This window comes from Carlito syrichta, unplaced genomic scaffold (assembly GCF_000164805.1).
Source record: "Carlito syrichta isolate Samal-C Ts95f unplaced genomic scaffold, Tarsius_syrichta-2.0.1 Scaffold308201, whole genome shotgun sequence".
Lineage (NCBI taxonomy): Eukaryota > Metazoa > Chordata > Mammalia > Primates > Tarsiidae > Carlito > Carlito syrichta.
Window position 1 is genome coordinate 194,034 of NW_007252297.1, and position 18,000 is coordinate 212,033.

At 46.6% G+C, this 18,000-nt stretch overlaps 2 protein-coding genes across 2 annotated transcripts in view; one reads left to right on the plus strand and one right to left on the minus strand.

Annotated features, from left to right (window-relative positions):
* Window positions 1-11,503, plus strand: part of SLC7A7 (solute carrier family 7 member 7) — a 41,373-nt gene extending 29,870 nt beyond the window's left edge. Inside the window, exons 3-10 of the mRNA XM_008065278.2 lie at window positions 4,205-4,330; window positions 5,725-5,869; window positions 8,258-8,381; window positions 8,635-8,738; window positions 9,010-9,106; window positions 10,249-10,398; window positions 10,616-10,799; window positions 11,010-11,503. Of these exons, the coding sequence (XP_008063469.1) occupies window positions 4,205-4,330; window positions 5,725-5,869; window positions 8,258-8,381; window positions 8,635-8,738; window positions 9,010-9,106; window positions 10,249-10,398; window positions 10,616-10,799; window positions 11,010-11,116 (1,037 nt within the window). The 3' untranslated portion in view covers window positions 11,117-11,503. The remainder of the gene's footprint in view (window positions 1-4,204; window positions 4,331-5,724; window positions 5,870-8,257; window positions 8,382-8,634; window positions 8,739-9,009; window positions 9,107-10,248; window positions 10,399-10,615; window positions 10,800-11,009) is intronic.
* A 1,464-nt stretch (window positions 11,504-12,967) lies between these two features.
* OXA1L (OXA1L, mitochondrial inner membrane protein) overlaps window positions 12,968-18,000 on the minus strand; it is a 6,814-nt gene continuing 1,781 nt past the window's right edge. The window contains exons 3-10 of the mRNA XM_008065279.2: window positions 17,332-17,542; window positions 14,817-14,960; window positions 14,492-14,577; window positions 14,144-14,308; window positions 13,846-13,950; window positions 13,573-13,735; window positions 13,405-13,485; window positions 12,968-13,325 (exon numbers count right to left, since the gene is read on the minus strand). Of these exons, the coding sequence (XP_008063470.1) occupies window positions 13,192-13,325; window positions 13,405-13,485; window positions 13,573-13,735; window positions 13,846-13,950; window positions 14,144-14,308; window positions 14,492-14,577; window positions 14,817-14,960; window positions 17,332-17,542 (1,089 nt within the window). The 3' untranslated portion in view covers window positions 12,968-13,191. The remainder of the gene's footprint in view (window positions 13,326-13,404; window positions 13,486-13,572; window positions 13,736-13,845; window positions 13,951-14,143; window positions 14,309-14,491; window positions 14,578-14,816; window positions 14,961-17,331; window positions 17,543-18,000) is intronic.

Here is an 18,000-nt window from a genome sequence, read left to right on the forward strand (position 1 = left end):
TCGATCCTTCCGCCTCAGCCTTCCGAGTAGCCGGAATTACAGGTGCACGCTACCACACCCGGCTGATTTTTGATTTATTGTAGAGATGAGGTCTCACCAAGTTGCCCAGGTGGGTTTCGAACCCGCAGGCTCAGGCAATCCACTCACCTCAGCCTCCCAAAGGCGCGGGATTACAGGCTGAGCCACTGAGCCCGGCTTGATTTTTTTATTTACTGTAGAGACGAGGTCTCCCCATGTTGCTCAGGCAGGTCTCGAACCCATGGGCTCAGGCAATCCTTTTGCCTCAGCGTCCCAAAGTGCTGAGACTACAGGCTTGAGCAACCACGACCAGCCACCAGTCCTTTCTAATTGGTAATGTCTGTGCTATGGATTGCATAGCAACCTGTTTTGTGTGTTTCATTGTATTTATTTAAAGGTAATGGTGCTTAGAGGATTGTGGACTTAAAGTTCTTTTTCAGGTACTGCTTAGGCATCTACACTAAGCCTGGATATCTGATCCAGAGTGGACCTGAAAGCTTTGTTTTGTTCTGAATCAACCTGGCTCGGTGCTTTCTAGCTTTTTTTTTTTTCTTTTGAGCTGGAGTCTCACTCTGTTGCCCAGGCTGGAGGGCAGTGGCACGTTCATGGCTACCGCAGCCTTGATCTGCTGGGCTTAGGCGATCCTTCTGCCTCAGCCTTCCAAGTAGCTGGAACTACAGGTGCGCACTGCCACGCCCAGCTTATTTTCTGATTTATTGTAGAGACGAGATCTTCCCAAGTTGCCCAGGCTGGTCTCGAAACCCCGGTCTCAGGGAATCCTTTCGCTTCAGCCTCCCAAAGTTCTGGGATTATAGGCTGGGTCACTGCACCTGGCCTCTAGCCTTTTTCTAGCATTGATGCTGGGCCTTATGACTAGACTTTGTCTCCTACTCCAGGGGACACCATGTAGGCTGGGTATTATTTATTATTTATTTATTTATTTATTTGAGACAAGGCCTTACCCTGTTGCCTGAGTGCAGTGGCACGATCACAACTCACTGTGGCCTCTAACTCCTGGGCTAAAGTTGTCCTCTCGCTTTAGTTTCCCAAAGTGGCAGGATTACAGATATGAGCCCCTATCCAACCATAGGCTGGGCTTTGATGATCCATTCAGGAACATCTCTTTAGATGATATAGGAGTGACTTTTTTTTTTTTTTTTAAATTCAGGTCTTACTCTGTCACCCAGGTTGGAGTGCAGTGGCATGGTCACGGTCACTGCAGCCTGACCTTCTGGTCTAAGGCAGCCCTTCTACCTCAGCCTCCTGTGTAGCTGGGACTATAGGTGCATGTCACCACACCTAGTTCATTTTTAATTTTTTTTGTAGAGACGGAGTCTTGCTTCATCGCCTAGGTTGGTCTTGAATTCCTGGGCTCAAATAATCATCCCCCAGAGTGCTGGAATGACAGGCCTGAGCCACTGCCCCTGGCCAGGAGTGACTTCTTTACAGATTATCCTTCTTCCCTCTGAGGTCAAAACAGGAATGGTGGTGCTGCACCTGAGTCAAGGGTCAAAGGTGATTTTAGGTAATCCTTCTACCGACTTGGCCCATTGTTGGGTGGGGATTGAATTGTCCCTAGAGGTAGAAAGGTAGGGAGGGCATCTCCTTTCTTGAGGTTAACTTGCAGTCGCCTCCATATTCTTCTAACCGCATGGTTCCCTCTGGTCCCTGACTCTAAGACAGGACACTGGGCTCCACCTCCAGAGCAATGTACTTGGCTGGGCCCTGGGGCCTCCGGTCAGCTGTATCCGCTGGGGTTGGGGACAAAGAGCTCAGTCAGCACTGCTGCCTGCCATACCCACTTCCTGCTCCCACGGCCAAGAGGCCCTGGAGGAAGCTAGGCTCTGGGGAAGGCCAGGGCCGGCTCTCTTCGGGCAGTTCCCCTGCTCCCTGGTTTCTTTTCTGGAGGATTCCCTTTCTCAATCAAACTGAGCTCTCTGTTCAATACAGCGAGAAGATCAGGACTGAGATTCAGAACAGGGGCTGAGAAATAAGGCTCAGGAGTGGGGAGGGGAAATACTGGTTGGTAAAGAGAGATTCAAATGGATGGACAGGGAAGTAGAGAGGCAGTGGGGATTAAAATATAAACAAGCCGTGTATTTGCATTTCAGAATTTACTGGAGAAAAGGATAGTGAGGTGGTTGTTTATCCCTCCTTTGCCCTGCCTTCATCCCTGGACAGAGCCCAGAAAAGAACCTTGTGTTCCGTGTCTACAGACTCTGACTCTGAACTAGAACTCGTCTTGGAAGCCTATTCCAGCTTGGTGCTGTGACCCATAGTTACCCGGCCCGGAACCATGAATTTGTATTTGGGGATGCCGTTCTCCTGAGAACATGGCAGCATCTGTTGTGCCCAGTGTCTCTCACTGGAAACCTGGCTTGTGTTGTGGTTATGAGCCAGCAGCAGAGCCTTGAGGATAAGGGCAGAGGTTACAGGTGGGGCCGAAGGGGGATGGGGGCTGTTCTGGAAGCTGGAGGCTGGAGTCCAGTGGGGAGTGAAGGATGGATGCCTGGTGGAGGAGGATCAACAGATTTGAAAGATTTGTGCAGGGCAAGATCTAGGCACTGGGGACATTTTGTGGGGTGCTGTACATGTGTGCCTTTAATTATTAACTCAGCACTGGGGTGGCCTGGAGCTGTGGGTGCATTTTTGCCCAGCCCTGTGATAAGGTTTGGTTGTTTATTGTCTTGTTTATTAGGCAGAAAGGCTAGCATTTGTATAAGACAGGAATGTCCCTTCTCAGGAAGAACAGAACGAACTTGGGCAGCGAGTGAGTAGAAGGAGGGTGGAGATGAGAGGGCGGGTGAGAGACAGAAGATGGGACAGCTGTTATGAGAGGCCGGTCTTTCCTGCTTCTCAGGATGAGGTAACCTCTGGGCCAGAATGTGATGAGGCCAAGACACAACAGAGTGGGAGGACTAGGGACACCGAGGGCCATGCCACTGCCAGGAGAACTCAGACAGAGAGTGGGTCCTGACTGTGTTGGTGGCCCCAAACAGGCAAGCCCATGCTGGGCCTCACTTTCTGCTGCTGAGGCAGGGTGGCGCTGACCTTGCCTTGGAGACCTTGGGAGAAGAGCTTTCATTTTAGGCCCTCCTTAGAGTGTTCCAGCTGCTGAGCTGGGAGGGAGGGAGCAATGAAATGATTCACTGTGCCCCTGTGAGGAAGGTCTATGTTGTTTTTTCTAACTTTCTTTTCCACCACATCCTGGGCTACTGGTCAACCTCACAGCATGTGTGGGCTTCCCTTTTCAAATTTCTTCTTCTAAAGTAGTGGACTGTAACTTTCTGGGGGGCAAAGGGGTAATGGATTTCTTTGAGATTCCAATGAAAGCTATGAACCTTTCCTAAGAAAAGGCGTGGGCCTTTTTCTTAGGCATATCCTTACTCATATGGACTTAAAACTTTGCAAAAGAGTTTAGAGACTTGTTAAGATCCCTGGCTCTAAGGTGATCCATGAACTTAAGATCATCCAGGTAAAAGAATTACTTCTACTCCAGGGTAGAAGGACTTGAACAATGTTTGTGGCTCTTACTTCTCCATTGTTTGGTCAGGAAAAATGCCATTCCCCATTTTACAGGGACTGCTCTTAGTTGTGAGAATCTTTCTAAGCACAGAAGCAAGCAGCTGAGCTGCCAGCTAGTGGGCAGGAATTCTGGCCCCCAACCTAATCCTTGGCCACATGTCCTGACCTGCTGGCCCAGACACCAGACACTGGCTCAGTCACAGTGGACTTCTCAAGGTTATCGGTAACACCACAGAGTCAGAGTGCTGTGACCAGGAGCCATGTGAAATGAGGGGTAGGAGGAGAGACCATGACTTTTCAGAGCCAAGGGCCGGAACACATCACCAATCCCGTAACCTACCGGTTGCCTCCCACTGCGGTGACTGGGAATTTGGGTGCACTTTTGTATGTAAGCAAATCCAGTCACTTTGTTTTGTGTCTCCCATATAAGGTGCTGGGGGTGGGGAGAGTGGTGGTGCTATGTACACAGGATTTCAGCAAGTGCTGAGTGGTAATGGGGAGGACGTTCTGGGGCAGAGATTTCCAATGCAGAGTCAGGTCAGACGGTCTGCCTTTGGCCAAAGGGTCTAGCTTGGTGCCTGGTACTGGAAAAATTGCTTGGGAGTCTAAGACCCTCTGGGTGGTAAAGCTCAGTTACCAATCAGTATTATTTTTCTTTCAGGTCTCTTAACCTTCATTAACTGTGCCTATGTCAAGTGGGGAACCCGGGTGCAAGACATTTTCACCTATGCTAAAGTATTGGCACTGATTGCAGTCATCATTGCAGGCATCGTTAGACTTGGCCAGGGTAAGAAATATTAATAGCAACTAACGTTTCTTAAGCATTTTCTGTGAGCCATGCTTCTCCAAGTGCTCTTTGTGGTCGTATTTAATTCTCACAATAACCTTACTTGGTAGGCATTAGTATCATTCCTATTTATTTATTTGCATCAGTATCTCGCTCTGTCACCCAGGCTGGAGTGCAGTAGCACACATACAGCTGCCGCAACCTCAACCTGCTGGGCTCAGGTGATCCTTCTGCCTTAGCCTCCCAAATAGCTGGAATTACAGGCACACATCACTACGCCCAGCTAATTTTTTGATTTATTGTAGAGAGGAGGTCTTGCCAAGTTGCCCAGGCTAGTTTCGAACTCCTGGGCTTAGGCAATCCTCTTGCTCTGCCTACCAAAGTGCTGGGATTATAGGCATGAGCCACCACACCTGGCTTTCATTTCCATTTTATAGATGAGAAAACAGGCTGCAGAATTCAGTATCTTGCCCAAGTCCCTAGTGGTAAGTAGAGGACCTGAAATTTGGACCCAGGTAGACTGATCCCAAAGTCTGTCCTTTAACTTATAATTATTTTTTGAGTTGGAGTCTCACTCTGTCACCCAGGCTTTAATGCGGTGGCATACTCACAGCCACTCCAGCGTCAATCTGCTGGGCTCTGGTGATCCTTCCACCTCAGCCTTCCAAGTAGCCAGAACTACAGGCATGTGTTACCATGCCTGGCTAATTTTTGTTTTATTGTGGAGACAAGGTCTCACCAAGCTGCCCGGGTGGGTCTTGAACCTGCAGGCTCAGGCAATCCACTTGCCTCAGCCTCCCAAAGTTCTGGGATTACAGGCTGAGCCACCAAACCTGGCCCTGTCCTTTAACTTTTATGCATACTGCCTCCCAAGAGAGGCTGAACTTGGTAAAAGGATTGACAACCATGTTCTGGGAGCTGGTTTTTGCATAGAATCCAGCCCAGTGCTGTGGCTATGTCTTTTCTGCCCTCATACCTACTTCTTTCCAGTTTCCAGTTGCAAATAGCTACCCTATAACTATCCTGTTGACCTGAGCATACTGAGCCCTGCTGATCCTCTACCCTGTGTCAGCCCCGTGTGGTGTTAGAAAGGGGAAAGCAGAGCTGCACCACTCCTGTTCTCCAGCCCTTCCATGCCGTGGTGGTTTCTTATTCTAGGAAGTCGCCCTGGGTCCTTGCTGTCAAGATCCCTATCCTTGCCATTCCTGCATTCCGGCCATGTCTGTAGATGTCTGTCTTTTGTTCCCTGTTACTTCACTGATACCTGTGTTGCCCAAGGTGTTGTAAGTCACTGAACTGCTATTCCCATATTCCTTTGCTCTACCTTACTTGATCATCTTGAAGTTGGGGGAATGGTCACTAATCCTTTGCTTTACACTGTTCTTGGATTCCAGGAGCCTCGACTCATTTTGAGAATTCCTTTGAGGGTTCATCATTTGCAATGGGTGACATTGCCTTGGCACTGTACTCGGCTCTGTTCTCCTACTCAGGCTGGGACACTCTCAACTATGTCACTGAAGAGATAAAGAATCCTGAGAGGTAAGTATCTCACCATCAACTTTCCATAGCAGTGATAAGCATCTTTTAATGAGCTCCTACTGTGTGTCAGACAGCATACCACAACTGCTTGTGAGGTGAATCTTATCAGTCACACTTTAATAGGTGGGAGATCTGTCCCAGTGAAGTAATTTGTCTATGACCATAGTAACACAGAGTTCAGGTGTGAACTTCCTCATCTATGCTTAGTATCATTTTTTTTTTTTTTTATTTGGAGTCTCACTCTGTCACTTAGGCTGGAGTGCAGTGGCACGCTCACAGCTACCTTGACTTGCTGTGCTCAGGCGATCCTTCTGCCCCAGCCTTCCAAATAACTGGAACTACAGGTGTGCACCACCACGCCCGGCTAATTTTTTAATTTATTGTAGAGACAAGTTCTCGCCAAGTTGCCCAGACTGGTCTCGAACTCCTGGTTTCACGCAATCCTCTTGCCTCCAACTGCCAGAGTGCCGGGATTACAAGGCATGAGCCACCATGCCTGGCACAAATTTTTAAAAAAGGCTTTTTTACATTTGTTCATTCATTCCTGCATTAATGATAGCAAGTTATATTATGTTTTATTATTTTTTTCGAGTTGGAATTTCATTCTGTCTCCCAGGCTGGAGTGCAGTGGCATGCTCACGGCCACTGCAGCCTCGACCTGCTGGGCTCAGGTGATCCTTCTGTCTCAGCCTTCCAAGTAGCTGGAATTACAGGCACACACCATAACACCCAGCTAATTTTTTTAATTTAGTGTAGAGATGAGGTCTCACCAAGTTGTCCAGGCTGGCCTTGAACCCATAAGCTCAGGCAATCTTCTTACCTCGGCCTCCCAATGTGCTGGGATTATAGGCATGAGCCACCATGCTGGGCCTGTTTGTTTTTAAGATAGATTTTCCTTGGTAGAGCATTCATCCACCTTTATCCCCAATTTCAGGACACAGACTTCCAGAAACCTTCCTGTTTCTCTCAGATCCTTCCTTGTTTCCCAACTTCATACTGACATTGTGGTATTGTTTTAGTCACTTAACTACATCACCCCATTATTACTCTAAATTACCCTATAGTCATACGGAGTGAAATGAGCACTGGACAGAGTCAAAGAACCTTGATTTGCTGGATGATCTTGAGGGAGTTGTCTGCCACCTCTTGGCCTGGATCATATGGCTTCCAAGGTCTTTCCTGGCTCTAAAATTCTATGATTCTGGGAACTAAGATCTGCCAGAGAGGAAAGTTTCTGTAAAATTCAAGTCAAAAGAATAACAGTTCTCATACCAGTAAACCCTTTTTGGCTTGAAAACAAAGCACACTCTTGGTACACATCTAGGGTTGCTGCGGAGGGCTCAGGGAGGAGAGCAACAGGATGGAGGCCTGGATGGTGCTTCCACCTACTGGACCGAAGCTGAATGACTCCAGGATCTGCCCCGCCCCTCTCCTTGCCTTTTTGGCAGCCTTACTCTCCTGATTATAACTATCATGCCTTTATTGGGCTACAGGGACCCTGATAGGTCTTTGTGTCTTTCTTCTGGCCTCCAGTTAGCTGTCTCCTAAGGTTCTCAAACTGAGGAAGGGAGATGGACATGTCTCTCAGGTTTAGTTCAGATATACTACTCTTCCTACCACAGGCCTTATTCCAAGATGTCAGGACTCAAGATTTGCCTCCATAATTTCTTCTTATATTTCTCTCCTTGAAACAAAATTTTTTGAATGGTGATAATCTTAGAGACAAAATCCTGACACCAAGAGACCTCTGGATGTAAAAAAAAAAAAAAAACAATCCCCCCATCTTCCTCTGTTATTCTGTGACAGAGTTCTCTGTCAAATCTTTATTTTTTGGCATGGTCTTTTCTTCTAAAGTGATATTCCTTTCCTCTAATGCTTTAGTTCTTTTCTTTTCTTTTTTTTTTTTTTCTGAGGTGGAGTCTTACTCTGTTGCCCAGGCTGGAGTACAGTGGCACTCATGGCCACCCCAGCACCGACCTGCTGGGTTCTGGTGATCCTTCAGCCTCTGCCTTCCAAGTAGTTGGAACGACAGGCACATGCTACCACGCCCAGCTAATTTTTGATTGTAGAGACGAGGTCTTGCCAAGTTGCCCGGGCTGGTCTCGAAACCTCAGGCTCAGGCAATCCACTCATGCTGGCCTCCCCTAGTGCTGGGATTACAGGCTGAGCCACTGAGCCTGGCTATGATTTAATTATTAAGTGTTCAGAGCTTCAGCCAATATTCTAGGCAACCTCAAAGACAAACATGCACTGAGGAAATGCAGCAGGAGTTCCCACCCTGGAAGGATTGGTGTGGTGTGTGTATGTGGGGGGGCAAGTGTCTAAGGATTAAAGGGGAGATAGGGATGTGACTGTGGGACTAATACATATTTTATTGTTTGGCTATAGGAACTTGCCCCTCTCCATTGGCATCTCCATGCCCATTGTCACTATCATCTACATCTTGACCAATGTGGCCTATTACACCGTGCTAGACATGAGGGACATCTTGGCCAGTGATGCTGTTGCTGTGGTAAAGGATTTTCACTAGCAGAAGGTTGAAGGCCTGTTACGGGCTACTGGGCAGATCCCAACTCTTGAAAGTTCTGGAAAGGGGGTATATAGCCTTGAAAGGAGTTCGTTTAGGATACAGGGCTTGCGAGGTCCTATTACTCCCATTGTGGAAGAAGGGCTGGACTCCTAATAGGGGGTGTCTGGGGGCATCCTGTTCATGCCTTTCTTCTCTTTGAAGTCCTGATAGTGACGCTTCCATTCCTTTTCCTTAGACTTTTGCAGACCAGATTTTTGGAATATTCAACTGGATAATTCCACTGGCAGTTGCACTGTCCTGCTTTGGTGGCCTCAATGCCTCCATTGTGGCTGCTTCTAGGTAAGAGTTGCATCTTTTGCTAGAGGTATATTATGAAGAGCTATGGCATGGGATGGTAGAACATAAGATCTGAACCTCAGCCACTTGTGTTCTCAAAGTGATACCTTTTTCTTCTTGTTCCCATTAGCAGCCTCCAGTTCTTATTAATCTCAATACTGAACTCCATTCCATATTATTCAAACTTTTTTCAAGGAAGCAATGGAAGAGAGGGCTATGTCATAGGTGAACCAGGCTACAATTTACTCAGCCTTTCCCATCTCACCTATCACAGGCTTTTCTTTGTGGGCTCAAGAGAAGGCCATCTTCCTGATGCTATCTGCATGATCCATGTTGAGCGGTTCACGCCAGTGCCTTCTCTGCTCTTCAACGTAAGTCATCCCAAGGATGAGACTGAAAGACAGATTGTGGGGAAACTCACAGTAGAAATGACTGTTCTAGTTTCATGAAAGCTCTAAAGGAAATTCTGATAGAAAAACTATTGATGGACCAGAACCCACATGCGCAAGGCACTGTACTAACTGCTAGAGAATCCAAATGTTCTGAAGAATGAAACCACCTCTGGTCAAAGATAGGGCATAAAGTACATGAATTACATGGTAACGACTGATTGCCATGACAGTAATGTAGTGTTTAACAGAAGAAATGGTTACTTCCATGGAAGTAGAGTGAGTGAAAAGGTACTTCTTGAAGTACATTAAAAAAAAAAAAATCCTACTGAAGTCTTCTCAAGAAGTACATTCTGAAGGTTAGGGTTGCAAATGGTAGAGATGGGCTTTAGGTAATATCATCAAAAAACCCTGTGGCAAAGCATTGTGGGGTTTAGCACAGGCTATGTATCCCTAACTAGAAAATCTCAAATCTAAAACTTTTTGAGTGCTGACTTGACACTGAAAGAAAATTTGTTACTCAACCTGTAGTGGGAACTAAGAGCTAGAAATGGAATCTAGAGTCACTATGGTAAGGGTCTATGTTAGACTTTTGAGAGACAGGTTTTTTTTTGAGTTGGAGCCTCACTCTATCCCCCAGGCTGGAGTGCAATGGAACGCTCACAGCCACCAAAGCCTCGACCTGCTGGGCTCCGGAGATCCCCTCACCTCAGCTTTCCAAGTAGCTGAAACTACAGGAACACGCTGCCATGCCCGGCTCATTTTTGATTTATTGTAGACAAGGTCTCACCAAATTGCCTGGGCTGGTCTCAAACCCACGGGCTCAGGCAATACACTCACCTTGGCCTCCCAAAGTGCTGGGATTACAGGCTGAGCCATCAACCCTGGCCAAGGGACTGTTTTGAGCTGTGCTTTATAGAGGGTTGACTAGAAGGGGTTGAAAAACCAGTTGAGAGTCTGACTTGTAACAGAGGGGATGAGGTATTGAAACTCGGGTGCTAAAGAAGGAAATAGAGGGCAAGGGGACTCTTGAGGACTGGACAGGGATCGATTTGTGGGGGAGAAGGGAGTGAAAAACATTTACAAAGGCCCTGAAAAGAGCTGACTTGGGCTTATGCTTCTAGGGTATTATGGCACTGATCTACCTGTGTGTGGAAGACATATTCCAGCTTATTAACTACTACAGCTTCAGCTACTGGTTCTTTGTGGGGCTCTCCATTGTGGGTCAACTTTACCTGCGCTGGAAAGAGCCTGACAGACCCCGTCCCCTCAAGGTAATGCACCCCTGTCCTCCCTGTTTCATCTGGAACATCTAGAGCTGCTGCTACAGGATTCTTATGTATCATTCAAAACCTCTGCCTAGGACTTGGGTGGTACGTGTTTAGATAGAAGGGACAAAGAAGGCTCTGTGCTCTATCTTTATGGGAGGAGTGGTTATTTTGGTTAAGAATCCTGAGCTGTCTAACCTTGTTGTTTCCTCTGTGCCCTTAGCTAAGCATTTTCTTCCCGATTGTCTTCTGCCTCTGCACCATCTTCCTGGTGGCTGTTCCACTTTACAGTGATACCATCAATTCCCTCATCGGCATCGGCATCGCCCTCTCAGGCTTGCCCTTTTACTTCCTCATCATCAGAGTGCCAGAACACAAACGACCTCTTGGCCTCCGAAAGATTGTGGGTAAGTCTTGGATCCTTAAGACTGCTCAGCTACTGGATAGTTTGGCTTTTGCCTTTTCTGCAAATCTAGGCTCTCAAGACACCTTTGCCTTAGCCCGTTATCAACCTCTTGTCTAAACAATCACTCCCCACAGGACCAGTCCTATTCAGTGCCACTTGAACTCAGCCCAGTAGACCTCTTCCTATTTTCAACTCAAATTTCTCTTTGTAGCATCTGCCACATGGTACCTCCAGGTCCTGTGTATGTCAGTTGCTGCAGAAATGGATCTGGGAGATGGAGGAGAGATACCCAAGCAACAAGATCCCAAGTCTAACTAAATATCATCTGGAATCTCGAGATGTGGAAAGCAGAGGTTTCTTGTCTCGTACTGGCTGGAGCCAAGGAAGGTGAAAAGGAAAGCTCACTTCTTTGGAGGCACTGATCCAGAAGCCTGGTCTAGGCAGCTTTAACCTTTGAACTTGCTTTTGAGAGATGAAAAGTAATTTATTTGTTTTGCTACATGTCCCAGACTTTTCAAAGAGGATTATAATGCAGACTATGGTGCAGAGCATGTCAGGTGTGGGCTTGGTTGTTCTAGGAGCACCTCTGGGTGTGCCTACCCACTCCTTTTTCTTTAAAAGGGTCCATAGTGCTCCAAACTTCCCATCTCATTTAGAGATATAAACTGTCACAGGTGCTGGATAATAAAAGGGTTATGTTCCTAAGCCTGAGTGACTTCATTTTATATAGTGTCACTGGGACAGCTCCCATCAGCCTAAAAACACACGGGAGGACTAAAAACAAGTCTTATGCTTGAAAGTTTCTGAGTATTTCTTCCCTCTCAAGTTAGCTATTGAAGACTGATAAAACCAATCTCCACACAAAGGCAGACAAGAGAACACCTAAGCTGTTGCAGTGAAATGTTTGGTTGTTTCACAAGAATGACATGAACTTTCCTTTTTTTTTGAGTCAGAGTCTCACTCTGTCACCTAGGCTGGAGTGCAGTGGCACGCTCACGGCCATGGCAGTCTCAACCTGCTGGGCTCAGGTGATCCTTCTGCCTCAGCCTTTCAAGTAGCTGGAACCACAGGCCTGTGCTATCATGCCTGGCTAATTTTTGACTTATTGCAGAGACAAGGTCTTGCCAAGTTGCCCAGGCAGGTCTCAAATCCCTAGACTCAGGCAATCCTCTCACTTCCGCCTCCCAAAGTGCTGGGATTACAGGCATGAGCCACTGCACCCAGCTGAATTTTCCTTCTTCTTAATTATCACTAAGAATTTGAGATCTACTTCTTGAAGGAAATGTTTTTTTTTTTTTTGAGTTGGAGTCTCACTCTGTCGCTCAGATTGGAGTGCAGTGGCCGCTCCCGGCCACCGCAGCCTTGACCTGCTGGGCTCAGGTGATCCTTCCGCCTCAGCCTTCCGAGTAGCCGGAATTACAGGCATGCGCTAACATGCCCAGCTGATTTTTTTATTTAATGTAGAAATGAGGTCTTGCCAAGTTGCCCAGGCGGGTCTCGAACCCGCGGGCTCAGGCAATCCACTCACCTCAGCCTCCCAAAGCGCGAGATTACAGGTTGAGCCATCGAGCCCGGCTTGAAGGAAATTTTTTAAGTATTCTTGGAATCAAGAAATATAGTTACTATATTTATATACAATCTCATGTTGTCAGTCATACATACATACCTCTATGACTGCAATGCAAAAGTGGATGGAACCACACACATATGGGTTAGAGGTTGAAGCTCTTTTGTTTTTTTTTTGTAGTTGTAGTCTCACTCTGTTGCCCAGGCTGGAGTGCAGTGGCAGGCTCACGGCCACCCCAGCATCGTTGATCTGCTGGGCACCGGTGATCCTTCTGCCTCAGCCTTCCAAGTAGCTGGAACTATAGGCGTGCTACCACGCCCAGCTAATATTTTATTTATTGTAGAGACAAGGTCTCGCCAAGTTGCCCGGGATGGTATCGAAACCATGGGCTCAGGCAATCCCCTTGCCTAGGCCTCCCAAAGTGCTGGGATTACAGGCTGAGCCACCGAGCTCGGCCAAGGTTGAAGCTCTTAATGCCAAGATAAAACATTAAGATACCTCCCAAGACCTTGGACCAGCAAGAGCAATCACAACCTACTCTATTCTTCAGTTTACTGAGGCAAACACCCATTTCCCTGTTTAATAAATATCAGGAAGCAGCATGTAGTACACAGGTTTACTAACTCTGTGAATAGGAAGATCACTTGGCCCCCCCGGTGCTCTCTTATAAACAAGGGCATAAGCTTGCTGTAAAATCTGTCTTTAAAATGAACATCTCCATATGCCACAGTTCCTGAAACTGGACCAAGGATGTAGCGTCAAGTCTTGTGTTGAGGAGGAGTCTTTGAAGAGACAGAGTCCCTGCCAGCATGAGCAAAAACATAAGTCAGCCAAGCGTATCACGCCAGGGCTGCTTTGACTTTGGTTTGCTGTTGCTGCTGCTGCTGTTAGGGGTGTTGGGAGGGTGATTCTTTCCATGCTGCAGCAGAGGATTATGGGTAAAGGTCTGTCGTAAGGGACCTGGGGGAAGAAAACAAACCTCAGTGAACAAAGGAAAGGAAGGAACAAAGATAGAATTGAGCCTGAAAGGACTGCTTACCCCTGGCTGCTATATCCAAGTGATTCTGCATGCGTCGTTCACGCTCTCGTAGATGATGTGTTACTTCAGCATTCTTCCAGCCTGTGAAAAGAAGAGCAAGACAGTCAGTCCTGTTCCTATTTTTAGATAACTTTCCCGAGTCCTGTTTTACAGAGAATGAGTGCTTACCTTTTTTGAAGCTCTTTAAGAAGCCTTCCTGCGGAGATAATTTGGCAGGGTCATGTACAACACGCTGGGGTATTTTAAGGACAGTACGCACAGCTGGAATCCGGAGACAGGCCACTTGGCCCAGGGAAAACAAATTGGAGGAGAGCCAGTATACAAACACTGCCTGGGTAAGAATACAGGAAGGTTCTCAGAGGCTGCATCCCTGGTCAGTGTGCTAGGAGGCAGCTAGGCTAGGTGGAAGGTCTTGGGGCCAGCCCCTAAGTCATTACCTACCGAGGGGAAATGGATGGTTATCGGCAAGACTACCAGGGGCATCACTCTAATCACATTTCTCATCCACTGAAGGTCAGAACTTTGCATACCTGTCTCAGCACCTAGCTGCCAAAAAAAGAGGGGGGTGGAGGGTGGGGAGTGGACACAGAAAAGAGGAGTGAAAGCATGTCAATTTTAGTGAGTCTGTCTCTGATCTCTTACCCATCAACTCTATTTTTCCAGGGAGTGAAAGATGATGGCTGTACCCTCCAGTCCCAGTTCACTTTGCAGGCCTGGCACTCGGTCAACCTGGGCTTACCTCAAGGACACCCCACATTGTAGCAGTGACTACCAGTGGTAACATGTAGGTGGGATCAGATACTGTGAGGTCCTGGAACCACCAGAGACCACCTGTCTGCAGGCTGGGCACAGGAAGGTTGGCCATCTCTCTCAGAGCAATGAAGAAGGAGATGAAGATTGGGGCCTATGACACAGGATAAACAGTGTTAGCATGCTTTACCAGAGGGGACATTTTTACCACCCTATCACTGAAAGCCATGCATGCTCTCACCACCACCGCCTGCTTTTTTAGGGGCCCAGGGTACACGAAACACAGAGGAGGAAATCTGATGGGTTCAGAAAGAAGTAAGAGAAATGTTTTGCTCACCTGAGTCAGAGGTAGAATGAGAGGTTTAAAGAGTTTAACATCATGCTTTTTCTGGTAGAGTGTCATCTCCATGGAGGCCCTGTAAACTGTGAGGTGAAGGGAAATTTATGTTGTGCTAACAGTTATGTCAGTGGAGGAGGGAACATCTTCATTACTTGACCCATGAAGTTTCTAACTGATCCTGGCCAGTCCCTAAAAGTATCAGGTCTTCAAGCAGGTAAGTCTTTAGACTTGCCCAACTGTAGCAACTCCTGATTTTTAGGTTGTTCCTTTCCAAAAAGTACAAATGTGGTCCTCTCGCATACTCATCCTGCAACTGACTCACACTCAGCATTGTCTCCTGCCAACTTGGCTTCTCTGATTCGAGTGGAAAACTTCTGGATCTCTGGCAAGTGGTTGTGGATCTTGGCTGCCTCTCGCTGGCCCTTCACGATGAGAGGAAAAATCAGGCAGCGGGCAAGGACTGTACCTGGAAAACACAAACTAGGATTGGAGTGAAAATTAAAGCAGTAGCTAGAAGGCTGAAAGGTTTTTAGCTTTACCGAAGCTAAAAATTGAAGGGTCTTTCTTATTTTAGCTTTTTCCATACAGTGCCTCATGCCCAAGGGGCCCAGAATTATGGTCAAGGGTATGACTTAGTTTCTTCAAGGTTCAGTTCTCTGCTTTGGCATCACAAAAGTCTAACATTAACTTTTTTTTTTTTGAGTTGGAATCTCACTCTGTCACTTGGGCTGGAGTGCAGCGGGACACCTACAGCCACTGCAACCTTGACCTGCTGGGCTCAGGTGATCCTTCCACCTCAGCCTTCCAAGTAGTTGGAACTACAGGCACGTACCACCAAGCCTGGCTAATTTTTAAATTTTCATTTATTAATTTGTTTTGAGTCTCACTCTGTCACCCAGGCTGGAGTGCAGTGGCATGCTGATGGCCACTGCAGCCTTGACCTGCTGGGTTCAGATGATCCTTCTGCCTCAGCCTTCCAAGTAGCTGGAACTACAGGTGTGTGTCACCATGTCCAGCTGATTTTTTTATTTATTGTAGAGACTAGGTCTTGCCATGATGCTCAGGCAGGCCTCAAACCACTGAGCTCAAGGTAATCCTCTCGCCTCTACCTCCCTAAGTGCTGAGATTACAGGCATGAGCCACCGCACTAGGCTCGCATTAACTTTTCTAAGCAGATACCAAGAATCCTGTTTGTTTCCTTGAACAAAATGATGACAGAAGCACTTTCTTAGGTTAATGGATTCTAAACTTTTCTATGATCAATAGAATTTTTCCCCTGCCCCCCAATTGCAAGTGTTGCCCCCGTATACAAAACAAACCAATCAAGCTACCCTGGGTGAAGGAAAAACCTGGCTACAGGGTTGTTTATGCTCTGGGTTTCATTGCTCAGGGGCACCTTTGCGTTGGAGGCCATTATTCTAGAAATTCCTGGATTAGGAAGTAATCTGGTGGCCTACTGCTTTAGCTCCTTCCTACTTCCTTTATTAAACTTATTTCCTGATCATTCCAATAAAAATCTATGGTATCTGTAGACACACAAATGGGTCTGGGCTGAGAAGAGGCCAGGGTGGAAAATACACGTTTAGGCTTTGTCAACACTGTCATGGACGATGTGGACTAGAAAGAGAAGAAATCCAGAAATCCAGAATAACAGCACTGAAGAGATGGGTAGAATATTGGACAATGGAGATGAGAAGGTGGGGTCAGAAAGACAGGAAGAAAATCAGGAAAGACTGTCACAAAAGCCACAGTACAGATTTTAAGGTCTAATGTGTCTAATGCAGAAAGGCCCAGCATGATAAGTAGATTTAGCAATGCTGTCACTTGCATAGAATGAAGAGTTAGAATGTAGAATATTAGTAAATACAAGATTACTGATGGTCAACGAGTAAATGGGAAAAAGTAGGCTCACTGAATGCACCAGTCTTGTAAATAACAGCCTTCAAGGGAAGAAGAAAGACGAGGTAGTAGGTAAAGAAAAACCAAGGATGAAGTGAAGAAATTACCTCTCAAGTAACACATGGATAGCCGGATATGGTGGCTCTCACGCCTGTAATCCCAGCACTTTGGGAAGCAGAGGCGAAAGGATTACCTAAACTCAGAGGTCTGAGACCAGCCTGAGCAACATGGCAAGATCTCATCTCTACAATAAATCAGAAAAATCAGCTGGGCATGGTGGCACACGACTCTGGTTCCAGCCACATGGAAGGCAGAGGTGGAAGGATCACCTGATCCCACCAGATCAAGGCTGCAGTGGCTGTGAGCATGCTACTGTACTCCGGCCTGGGTAACAGAGTGAGATTCCAACTCAAAAAAAAAAAAAAAGTAACACACAGGTATACTGGAGCATGTTTATATGTTCAGGGCATATAGGGAGGAAGATAATGAAGAAGAGGCAACCAATGGAGCAAGGTCAAGAAACAGAATTCAAGGCACAGCTTTATAAGAGCAATGTGAGTGGTTTAGCCTTTACAAGAGCAATGTGAGTGGTTTCCCAATTTGGGGGTTTAAGTGCCTGTCCTGACCTTCTACTTCTCCAAACCAGGGCAGCTTCATTACTGTTAAAAATAAGGTCCCCTTACTTCAACCCCATGCCCATATTAAAATTTCTACACTTCTTGAATCCCAGATAATCTAGTGGCTTTCTAGTGCTCTTTAGGAAATATAAGTATAGTGCATCTAGGTATCATGAGCTTCTATCCTTCCTTTGAATCATCTGCTTTCCTGCCCCCTGAACTTCTGCAACTATTTCCTCAATCTACTCAAAGAACTGTCATCTTTAAGGTTCTATCCCTAAGTCCCCACTTCTACCCTTGTCCGGGGTATATTCTCCTTACATGCAGCAATGGCTCCCCACCAAGGTAGGTCCAGGTTAACATGCATAAATTCCAGTAAGTTCTGGATCAGTCCCACTGGGGTATATGACCCCAGCCCCAGTTCACTGAAGCTCTGTTCTGCTGCAGCTTGGACTACATCCGCAGTCCCTCCAGAAGCCACCTCAGGTAGTACTGTGGGTGAGGGAGTTGCAGGAACAGGAGGGGTCTGAACCTGTGTGAAAGGAAAATGGTGTGATCAGTAGGAGGATCATAGAGAAAATGAGACCCCTGATAACCAGTACTGGATTCTATTCTCTTTCTTTTTCTCCCAGGTTAGCCTATAGTGTCCACAGAATTAAAGCTTAAAAGGGACATCTTACTTTTATGACTAGAAAGGAAGAGAAGTCACTTAGAGTTAGATTTCATGACTTTCCTTTGAGCTGAGAAGTTATTTCTTGTATCACTGTTTTCCAAACTTCAGTCCTTTAAATACCACTGTCATGACTTTTGCCATATATTGGAACAATTACAATTTTTCTTTAAAGAAACTCAGTTTTTAAGACCGAAAAACCTATTTGGTCTCCTAAAATACAGTATCCATGAAGTTATGTCCTTGATATTCAAATTACAATTTTTCTTTTTTTTGAGTTGGAGTCTCACTCTGTCGCCCAGACTGGAGTGCAGTGGCTG